General features: G+C 33.8%; 1 protein-coding gene across 1 annotated transcript in view; it reads right to left on the bottom strand.

Moving 5' to 3' along the window:
- Positions 1 to 12016, bottom strand: part of LOC121378946 (ankyrin repeat and KH domain-containing protein 1-like) — a 179734-nt gene that overhangs the window by 127200 nt on the left and 40518 nt on the right. Inside the window, exons 4-6 of the mRNA XM_041507339.1 lie at positions 11392 to 11533; positions 5884 to 6031; positions 3526 to 3759 (exon numbers count right to left, since the gene is read on the bottom strand). Of these exons, the coding sequence (XP_041363273.1) occupies positions 3526 to 3759; positions 5884 to 6031; positions 11392 to 11533 (524 nt within the window). The remainder of the gene's footprint in view (positions 1 to 3525; positions 3760 to 5883; positions 6032 to 11391; positions 11534 to 12016) is intronic.

The raw sequence follows: 12016 nt of genomic DNA, 5'->3' as shown, positions 1-12016 counted from the left end.
TTTTGTAATGGTGACCTTGATCTTCAATGCAAAGATGTGAAATGCGAACTCGTTAAGATATCATTATACTATTCAGATATTTGAAGTTTCATGAAAATCTGTTAATAAATGAAGTTGCTTTTTAGAGTGCTCATGTGGTATGTCTATTTTAAATAACAGTGAACTTGACTTTCAACTCACAGAAGCGAAACCTGAACTCGTTCAAGATATCGTGGTTCTATTCCTATATATGCAGTTTTATGAAAATCGAATGACAAATGAAGTCGCTAGAGCGATGATGTCGTTATTCTATTTTTAATAATTGTGACTTTGACTTTGGCACAGAAAGGCAAATACCAAACTTGTTAAGAGATTTATCTCTACATATGAAGTTTTATGAAAATCTGATGAAAAATAAAGTCGCTAGAACATATTATGAATGATTTTGCAGTTCGAGAATGATTTTATTTTGTTCATACCCACAAATTTGAATTTTAGAAGATTTTAATAGCCATAAAAGTGTCAGTGAACAAATCTATATTCTGCTAGGGGGTTTTGTTTAGGGGTTTTTCATACTATGCACTTGGGTTCCAAAATAAACTTTACATGTGGCAATTTCCTTCTGCAAATATTTTTATTAAAACATTACAACAAAACACAGTGGTATTATCCCTATTCTAATACTATACCCAATAGAGCTAACTGTAAGAATTATTTAGTTTTTTTATTAAAAGAAATCCTCAAAATCTTAAAAACCTAATTATTTATTCTCGTTTCTTACAATATTCAATGAAAACACTTGTAATAAGAAACAATATGATGTCATATTTTTTTCTTCTCTTAATATGTCACAGACTTTAGAGGAAAGCTAATGGCAAACTATTTTGAAAATGTTTTTTTGTAATATTGGATAAATTAAAAATATATATAGATATTTTTGGGGTTTTTTGCTGTTAATTTCTGTTGAAAATAGTCTGGATATTATTGGAATTTACTGATATGAAGCTGTGTTTGAATCTCATATTGAATTATTTCAAGGAATTCGCCTGGATTAATGAATGACAAAGCCACATTGAGGGGACAAGTCTACAATTTTATGACTTTTACTTGAATATTTTCAATGAATGCTTAGAAATACATAAAATAAGGTTCATATGTGAAAGGGTATTATTTTTGTGGGTTTCTCTAATTTGCCAATATTTAAGAGCAGTTAAATTAATGTTTAAAATGACAGTCATTTCCATTTCGTCTTTATTATCACTTTATAGTCCCAAAAAGTTTGTTCTAGTCAAAAATTATTTTTGATGAACCTGTCTGAACCATTTTGTGTTAAAAATGTACAATGAACGGGGAAAAAGTCATTTTCATCTGAAATTGGCAATTTGTTTTTAAATTATTTGTATCAGCATTTAAACATAATGGACGATGTAAAATTAAGACACTAATGAAAACACCACGTAACAGGCTAAGTGACAACAGGTTACAGTGAGTGCTCAAAATTTTATCATGTTAAATCCTGGTTGCCCCAGACAACAAACAAATTTAACACAAAAAGTAACCAATGGAAAATAGGCTAGTTGTATTAGAATTACTACTTATAATGAATTCAAACACAATAATGGTCTGATAATCAGTTTCCAAGAACCTGTAAAAAAAATTGGTATGGTATTTATTTTTACGAAATTCACCATTATGGGTCCAGATAAAATGTTAATTATGTACCCGTTTACTTCTATATCATTTTGTTAAACAACGTTTTAATTATATATACTTTTATATTTGTTTTATTTTTAATTCCATCCTATCCATATACTTACTATTGTTTGACATTCATTAGTCGATGTGAATTTTTGTGCTAGGGTGTCAAACATTCATTCACCTACATATTAATGAAAATAAATAGAAAAAAACCAGAAGTACTACATCCACAAAAATACATGTAGGGTGGACCTTTTTGTTTCTAGGGTAGGGTCTGGTTTTTGGAAACACATTCTTTTTTTCACACCTACTGTAACCTCACTTTAAATAAAAAATTTGGTATACGATACAATTTTTTAAATTAAAAATAAAACCATAAACAATATCTATATTAATGAATATGTTAGGGTATGATTCAATTCTAAGTATACGAAATTTTTGCAAAGGGATGGATGAACAGTTTGTTTTGGATCAACCACCATCCCAGATTGTTCCTATATGTGATGTTTGATGGTTCTGTATGCATCTGTTTGCAAGATATGATTAGGACAAGGATTTACCGTTATGTACAGTAGACCGTGAAAAGTAGGTCACAGTGACCTAGTAATAGAACATGACACACCGCTATCCCAAGTTGTTCCTACATGTGAGGTTTGATGGTCCTGTATGCAAGATATGGTCCAGAAAAGGATTTACAGTTATGTGCAGTAGACCGTGAAAAGTAGGTCACAGTGACCTACTAATAGTATGTGACACCACCATCCAAAGTTGTTCCTACATGTGAGGTTTGATGGTCCTGTATGCATCTGTATCCAAGATATGGTCCACACAAGGATTTACTGCTATGTGCAGTAGACCGTGAAAAGTAGGTCACAGTTACCTAATAATAGAACTTGACACACCATCATCCCAAGTTGTTCCTACATGTGAGGTTTGATGGGTCCTGTATGCATCTGTGTGCAAGATATGGTCCGGACAAGGATTTACTGTTATGTGCAGTAGACCGTGAAAAGTAAAAGTAAAGTTTGTTTTATTTAACGACGCCGCTAGAGCACATTGATTTTTTATCTTATCATCGGCTATTGGACGTCAAACATATGGTCATTCTAACACTGTTTCTAGAGGAAACCCGCTGTCGCCACATAGGCTACTCTTTTTACGACAGGCAGCAAGGGATCTTTTATTTGCGCTTCCCACAGGCAGGATAGCACAAACCATGGCCTTTGTTGAACCAGTTATGGATCACTGGTCGGTGCAAGTGGTTTACACCTACCCATTGAGCCTAGCGGAGCACTCACTCGGGGTTTGGAGTCGGTATCTGGATTAAAAATCCCATGCCTCGACTGGGATCCGAACCCAGTACCTACCAGCCTGTAGACCGATGGCCTGCCACGACGCCACCGAGGCCGGTCCGTGAAAAGTAGGTCAGAGTGAACTAGTAATGATATGCTACACACCACCATCCCAAGTTGTTCCTACATGTGAAATTTTATGGTCCTGTATGCAAGATATGGTCCAGACAAGAACAAGTTAACGGACAGATGTACGGAGAGATGGACACACAACGCCATATCATAATAATGGGCAGATAAAAAAATAAAAATAGTTTACACAACCAGAGTAAACAATTAGTATATTAATCAATTTAGTTTACAGTAGTGTTTTTGTGCTTTAAGTTAAATGTGCATTAAATATCGCTGAATATGCATGCCTATCCAAAAGCCTTTAATATGTTAATCAAGATGTGAAAATTAAATATTATTACTAGTTATATAACTATTTGTTTAAAGAAAATATTTTGCATCAATAGAAAATATAGCAGTGCAACTGCAGACATATTAATTTCACCTTTATAACAGGCCAGTGTTAATGCACTCTCTTTGAACTCATTTGAGTGGGTGTTTATACCAGCACCATTGTCTAGCAGGATTCTTGCTACTTCTACATGTCCAGCACTCGCAGCTTCCATCAGGGGTGTATGGCCATTCTCGTTATGCACCTCTACACGTGCATTTGCTTTTATTATTTCCTGTACAACTTCGGTAAATCCACCACATGCTGCATAATGCAAAGGTGTGTTGCCTGCAAAATAATACAAATTAGCTATACTGCATATTACAACATGTCTGCAAAATAATAATGAAAATAAGCTACTTGACAGATTCTATCATTAATTTCCCCTCCTCATCCCCAACGGCATAAACAGCAGGACACTTGGGATTTTTTTTTTTACTTTCCATTCGGGCATCCTGTCAGCACTATGACTTGCCTATGCAATTTTTTATTTTGCCAAATTATGAAAAAAATGTTTTACATATAGGTAGTTCTAAACCAAATAACAAGTACTCTAATTTTGTGTGGAACTAGGGTAGTCATAGACGCTACCCATTATCTCAGAAATGAGCAGTTTTTTTCCCGATTCACTTTAGGTGTGAGGGGTGGTAGTATTTATATCTGTGGTGTTTAGGTCGATTGATACGCTGCAGGTAGGAGGTGTAGCCACTTATGTTACTATTGTCGTCTATGGGATTTGATTTGGTAATTTGGGCACAACAGGCTTTTTGTCTGTTCTGAGAACACTGTCTTTTTATTGCAGTAATAATAATAGCTAGTTAAGTTGTACATATTCAGAAATGCATTTCAAGTTATTTTAATCTTAATATTCCATTTATTTTAAGGTGAAATGTTTTGAGATTAGAAATTTTGTACACAATTTGGGCATACTTATTTTGGGCACCCTTTTTACTGCCTCAGTTTTGGTACAAGCTAAAGACCTGCCTGTTCGTGTCTGAGGAGGGGTGAAATTTACTAGAGTTATTATTTTTTAAAATGCATTTATAATGTAATTTCTTCACAACTACTAGACCATTTCCAACTAAATCATGAATTTAGTAATTCTGACTCTCTCCTCCCCCCCCCACCCCCCACCCCCCCCACCCCCCCGTAGAAAATGGGTATGGTGCATGAGTGTGGTAGGTGAGGTCAGCAATTTACTCAAGTGATCATTTAAGCCCATGTGCCTCTTCTTGGTATAGCAAATGAAAAATAATAAATCAACATGTAATTATTATGCTTGTAAAATATTTTTAAAGAACAAAATTGTAATGGAAATTTATTCATGACTTAGTTGTGAAACATGATTGAAAATACATATCTGAGCACATAACAAGGTATTTAAACGTTCTGGTGAGGACCCTAACTAGTACCATTGTCAATGTCACTTGACCCACATATAATTGACCTAAACACTAATTATTCACCATCAGGGGTTTTTCCGCATCGTGATAAATAACCGTCTATAATTTAATTTTCACCTGCTCTATTTTCATTCTTAATGACAAAAAATGTTTTGGATTTTTTTTTTTACTTTTTAGTATTTTTGGTAGGGCTAGTAGATTTTTAACTAGGGCTAGTGGATTTTGAAAATCACTGATCCCATGGCTAGTTGATTTTAGAAAATTCTAGAAACCCTGCTTTGTTCTTCATTAAATTCACCTGTTTTTATTGTTCTTATTATTAGAAGATATAGAAGACAACTATTCTTAATTTTCTTTACTCATAAATACGCCCCCTCCACCATCAGAACAAATGAAACTGAAAATGCAAGTTTGCTTTAAGTTCATAAAGGTCAAATCTTCTGTAAGATTAGTAAATGTAACCAGTGAGATTAGTAATCTAAAAGTTTAACACTGTTTCAATTTCTTGTGTTCTGTTTCTTTGATCCATTCGGCAAGTCAAAATAAAAGCAATGTCTATTCTGAAGCATACATTGATCAGGTCCAAAAAAGAGAACAATTTTAAGCAGCACAAAAATGTTATTCTCAATGGTTTATGAAGAATTACAATGACATAGATTGACACTATAGCTGTAGAGATGGTGTAACAAGTAACTGACAACTACCATACACTAAGAACAAAGGATTTTTTTTTTTTTTTAACGAGACACTTAACCCATTTTAATTACAGTTATAGGACACCTGGCAATTCGTTAAGGACCACACAGATAATGACAGAGAAAACCTGTTGTTGTCATGCACTGGACTCTTTCTGATTAGCAGCAAGGGATTTTTTTTTATAATACTTAATTTCTATGAAAGTTTCTTGGTCTTAGTTGAATGTAAAAATTTAAAATTATATTTATTTAATGTCTGTATGGTTTGTAATAGATCTTGAAAATGGTTATAAAATAAAATTGAGAAAACATGCCTGCAGATGATTGGGCATCAACATCAGCGCCGTGAGAGATTAAAAGTCTAACTATATCAACATGGCCTCCACTTGCTGCTTCCATCAATGGTGTACAATCTCCTTTGATTCCACGGTCCTCCACATTGGCTTTCATTGCCAACAAAACCTACAAATTGTTAGTAATAACATTTGAGAGAGATCTATTCTGAGACAGAAAACATCAACATGATTATACATATAATTAATACAATATATAGTAAAATACAGTCATTAAGCTGTCAAGAAATCTTTTTAATTTCCTGTATCTTGTGATGTGTTGTTATTAATGTCTAAAAACTTTGTACCATTGTGATAATCACAAGCCCTTTAGTATGTATCCAGTCAGGGAACATTATGTTTTCAAAATCTTGATTGGCGATATTTCTATTCAATTAAAAATTGATTAGCAATTATTGTTTAATGGTTTTAAAATTGTGTGGCGATCTCTGAAACTTGTGTAGCAAATCGCGATGCAATATTGAACAAAATGTTCCCTGCCAGTGTAGACGTCCACTAAGCATTAATAGGCATCCTTTCCTTACTATTTAAAAGATAGTATCCGAAACGCTGCAAATCTCTTCATGATTGCATGATCCTATTCCTGCATGTCAAATTTCATGAAAATTGGATGAAGGAAGGAAATATTTTATTTAACGACGCACTCAACACATTTAATTTACGGTTATATGGCGTCAGACATATAGTTAAGGACTACACAGATATTGAGAGGAAACCCGCTGTCGCCACTTCATGGGCTATTCTTTTCGATTAGCAGCAAGGGATCTTTTATATGCACCATGCCATAGACAAGATAGCACATACCATGGCATTTGATGTACCAGTCGTGGTGCACTGGCTGGAGCGAAAATTGGATGAGAAATGAAGTTCGTGCAATTTATATTATTTAAAAGTAACCATGATCTTTGACACAAAGAGCGTTTTGTTCATCATCAAACAAGCTGACTTTCTGACATGTTGCAGAATTTCTTTGGTTAAACGTTAAAACATTTTTTATAAATAAATATGTTTTAATTCATGATTGAACGGTCACTGCAAAGAGGCCTACGAAATAGCAACGCATTCCAATCATGTCCGTAACTGAAATAACTTAATAACAAAACTCCTAGTAACAGGACCTAATCTAGCCGGAGAAATGAACATTTTCTTCACCGAAAAACGGCTCAAGTGAGCGACTTATTAGCAGATCTGTCAACCTTTAGTCAAGATAAAGCAGAAGCAAGAGATTTTGTTAAAAAACTTATTTTTCTAAACGTACACAATTTAACACAAAATTGCAAGTTTTAAAACTTTTATTACATTAAGTTATATGAAGACTACATGTCATATATATATATCTGTCAACCTTGGATTGGCATTAAAAAAAAAATAAAAAAAATTCAGTCATGGATTTAGTGGGCCTTATTTCTCAAAAGATGAATTATAAATGGAAATTACATTCATTTGGAATACCAAACCTCGCTATTGTATTATCCAAAACATTTTAATTAAACCATGGAGGGAATCCCATGACAACTAGTGGTCATGCTTCAGTTTTAAATCTTGAAACTCTTATGAGAAGTCGAAAATGCATGGCAAAACCAAGTAGTGATGAGGCTATATATGTGCATAGATGAGAATGCTCAATCTAAAAAAAAATCCTGAAAAATACAGCGACTTATTTAGAAAATTGTTTAAATGACAGTGTTTAGCAGGTTATAAATAATAATACAAGGGAATGGCTGCAGAAAATGTTGAAAATAAAGTGGCCTAAAAGACAATATTCTGGCATCTGAGTAAAAAAACTAATCCTTTTTCTAATTATCAGTTTAGATCATTTTAAGGTTATAAAATACCCGGGGACTTTGGTCATTAAAAAGCTGTTATAATATGTCCACCTTAAAGAATATGTGGAGTACATTGTCCGACATATTGAATAACTTTGCGATTTAAGAACAGATTGCATTTTGAACCAAATATGTACCGCGAAAAAAGGTTTTCTACCGTTCTTTTTTATTTATTTTATGTCAAGTCTTTGGCTTTACGCTAAGGCTAAATGTTACATTAAAAAAAAAAAATCATTTGTTAATTTTCTTAAGTATTTTTCGTCCTTGACTGTATTATTCAATAATATGTTTAAACGATGCAGACGTAACAATGGCTGCCGCTTTTGTCGAAACAAGTAAGCACATTTACACTGCTCATAGATATCGCGAGATCAAAACTGACCAATGGTGATAAAGATAACATAACTGTGGCCATGTTGAAATCACCGAAATGGTGGTTGGTATAAAACCCTGACTACTGGGCAAGTACAAAATCCGGATTGCTAGGTTGGTATAAAACATGGACAGAACAAAATCGGGAAGCACAAAAATCCGGAATTCCAGATAAATCCAGAGGATTTTCATTTATGTATACGACAGCCGTGTAATGTACCCTTGAATTTTATATACACAACCGTCGTGTATAGAGACTTGGCAAATTAGGGCAAAATATAGATGCACAGGGTTTAAACTGGTTTAATTTGGCTAATTTGACCAAAACATCTGTAGCCAAATTCAGGTTTCAAAAAAAGTATGACAAAATTCAGGCTCTTTATTTCTAACCCATAATTTCTGAATGAATATGGGTGTCCATGCCCAGTTACTACTTTAATGTATCCATCAGTTCTGCCCCATTTTAAAATCCATATTGTGAAGTGCATTTCATGGCTACATTAAAAAGAACTGTAGATCTTTTTCACTTTTGACGGTGTGACAATTTTGTCAAAGTTATCGAAAGTCTGTGTAATTTTTGGAACAAACCAATCTAATTAAAATTAGCTCCACTATTACATGTGGATCTAACACCAGCCAGTTGGAGCTCATGTCCACCAATCAAAACCGTACTTGCAGAATCCTGCCAGTGATTTAAAATAATTTGAAAACATTCCGAATTATCCTGAGTGTATACAATGTTTCATGTGAGTCCCCTTCTCCACGTGCTATATTATGTTTGGGGGTGTTTTCAATGTATTTCCGGGGACACATGACCCGACCCCTCCCTTAACCCCGACACCAGTGATGTAGGAATGTGCCAAAAAGTGGGGGACACACTTTTATATTTACACACTTTTACACTATTATAAAGCAAATATGTCTGAAAAGTGTATATATATATATATATATATATATATACTATGTACTATGGAATGATTAATGGTTGTGCATTGTACATTGCAGGTAGATAGTTGATCGTAACTATTAAATTACGGTACATACGAAATTGTGTCCGTTATACTATGTCCGTCTGACAATGACACTGGACTCACTGTTCCGATTTGTTTGCGATAGTAGAAACCTTATCGTTAGGCTAGGAAGTGAATTTTTGTATCGTTAGTTTCGTTATTAACTACTGCATAGGTCGTAGTTAATAATGCAGCTAGCGGTACTGAAAATTGCAGATAATTTTCAGGGATCAATAGCTGATTGTGATAGCTAATTTGATAATAAATTTGATCGTTTTAACAACAATGAAAATCACCAAATATTGGGATATGCATTGTAGTTGTGGGGGTTTTGTGGGGGTTTTTTGGTGGGGGGGGGGGGGGTAAATCTGGTGAAAAAAACAGTTATAGGGAATAATGGACATAAATACTGGACAGCTGGCCACAAATGCCCGTAAGTAAATGTGACTTTTTTTCTTTCTTTTTTGCCTAATTTTAATCACCATTAACTGATCTAAAATATCATTTAAAAATTTAAAATCCACAAAATTAATACTTACCAATTCATATATGCACTTTATGTATTTATAAAACAATTAAGTGAATACATGTCAGTAAAAATTATAAACTTGTACCCACTCAACGTGGTTTTTGTTAAAAATTAATCCAGTAGTCTAAAGGTTAAACAGGTTTTTGGGGATGCAGAATTTAAATATTTGGACAATGCTAGATAACAGCTAGGGGACTATTTCATTGCTGCTAGCACCTTTAGCTTTTTATTGTTTCTGTTTCAATTTACCCTACTTCGCAGAGGACGGTGAAGTGTTCTCGTAACACAAGCTTGGCAAATCGTTTATTATGGGGATGCCCATCACGTGACTCAAACAATAATACATCACACCTCTGCACTCCAAATAGTCGTTATTACCCCCTGAATTATGGACCCTCGACATAATTCCATTATTTCTTTTACAAAGTATGAATAATAAGTTGGATATGGTGGTTATGTAGATGGTTAAATAAAGTACTTTTGGTCACAAATCAAATGTATATATTTTCAAATAATACTTTGTTGGGTCATTTATTAGGTCAACCATCTGTGACTGAATGCTTTTAAATAGTAATCATGATGACTTAATATAAATGTTTAAAAAATTACTTTTCTATCTAAAAATGTTAAGTACACAATAAATGTAAGCAATAATTAATATATTTATGGTATTACACTTACAGGTCACTTTAAATTTTTGTTATTTGTACTTGACTTCAAGTTTATATAAATCTTATAAATTAATGTTCAGTTTTTACTACAATGAGGAACTTCATAACATTGTAATAAACATTGTATTTCCACTGATCATTAAGGGGCCATCCATAGTTTTCAACATTTTCACAAGTGTACAAAGAATACGCTTTTGACAACCCCACCCCCCCCCCCCCCCCCAAAAGTGTACATCCCCAAAATGGAAAAAGGTTGATCGACTTTTTTCACTTTCAAAAGAAGTGCACGCTGTCCCGTAACCCCCTCCCCCCGCATACGGTTTGTACGCTCGTGAAAATGTTGATAATTATGGACGGCCCATAATAAAACCTCATTAATGACATTGTGTAAAATCTACAAGAATTATACCCATTTCTGTGGGCAACAATGTCAAAAGCAATATTTATTATTTGCACAAAAATAATCCCTTGAAGTGTTACCAACATTTTAATGCACAAACATCAAAACTAACTGATACAATTATTGTTTTTATAGTTAAATGGCCTTTTCGTTGGCTTGCATTGAAATGTGATTTTGACATTGTGTGTATTGCAACCATAGTCATATTATTTTTGTCTGTAAACATTTGTCTGTAAAAAGAACTTACATCATGACAAATAATGCACGCAAGGTTATTTAACGTAATGGCTGATAGATTTCTTGTAGACAGCACAGAGATCATTATCTTTAAAATAAGTTAATAGTGGCAACGGGTAACAAAGAGAATAACCAACTCGCTATGAGGAGGTACAACCCTTATCTTACTCAGGTTTACAATATTCATTCACTCGAAACAAATCTGTATTTTCTCGTAGATCTATAATTATTCTCCAAGTTACCCTTCAACATGGTTTTTGCCCCAATTAATCCAGTAGACATGCTAAAAACCAGTGATCTTGTGTATCTATCCCTTTTGTGTATCCATCCTGATTTTGTATCTTTTGCTTTAATTGTAAATATTCATTCAATGCCATTCTACAAAAAATAATGGATAATTCTGCAATATAACAACTTTACGAACCTGTGCCAATTCATAATATCCTGCAGAACAGGCTAGTGATAGGAGACTCTCGCCCTCTTCTGTAGGTTCAGGGACATTGGTACTGTCACAGAGTTTGCGTATATTTACATCTTCACCACAGGCATCGGCTAATGAACGAGCACTGAAATACAAGAGTAATCATAACAAAGAGTAAATTGTTGACCCCAACTCGAGGAGTGCATAACTACCACAACTACCATTTTCCAGGGTGTGAGTGTGGGGTGTGGTCAAAATGACCAAATTTATTATTTTATTTATTTTTCAGTGGTTTAAGTAAGCTTTCCTTAGACTAACAGTTATGGAGGAATTACAGATTAAATGCAATTTCTCTATAAAACTATATTAGAATATTAAAATTCAACCCTCCCAAGGCACAAACCTTGGTCCCATTTGGATCATGCACCGAACCTGCAAATTTTTGTCGGGACAGTAAAAATTGTAACCTCCCAATAGGGTCTGACCTATGTGATTAATCCGTTGAAAGAATAAAATATTTTGTCTCAATAAAAACTGAAAAAAGTAAACAAATGTTAACTTCAAGAATTACCTGTTCCATTCCTTTAATACCAGTCCAAAATCAAAATGAGCTTAAAATTAACAAGTA

This window comes from Gigantopelta aegis, chromosome 8 (genome assembly GCF_016097555.1).
Source record: "Gigantopelta aegis isolate Gae_Host chromosome 8, Gae_host_genome, whole genome shotgun sequence".
NCBI classification, from domain to species: domain Eukaryota; kingdom Metazoa; phylum Mollusca; class Gastropoda; order Neomphalida; family Peltospiridae; genus Gigantopelta; species Gigantopelta aegis.
Note: the sequence above shows the minus strand (reverse complement) of the source record. Positions and strands in the feature narration are given on the sequence as shown.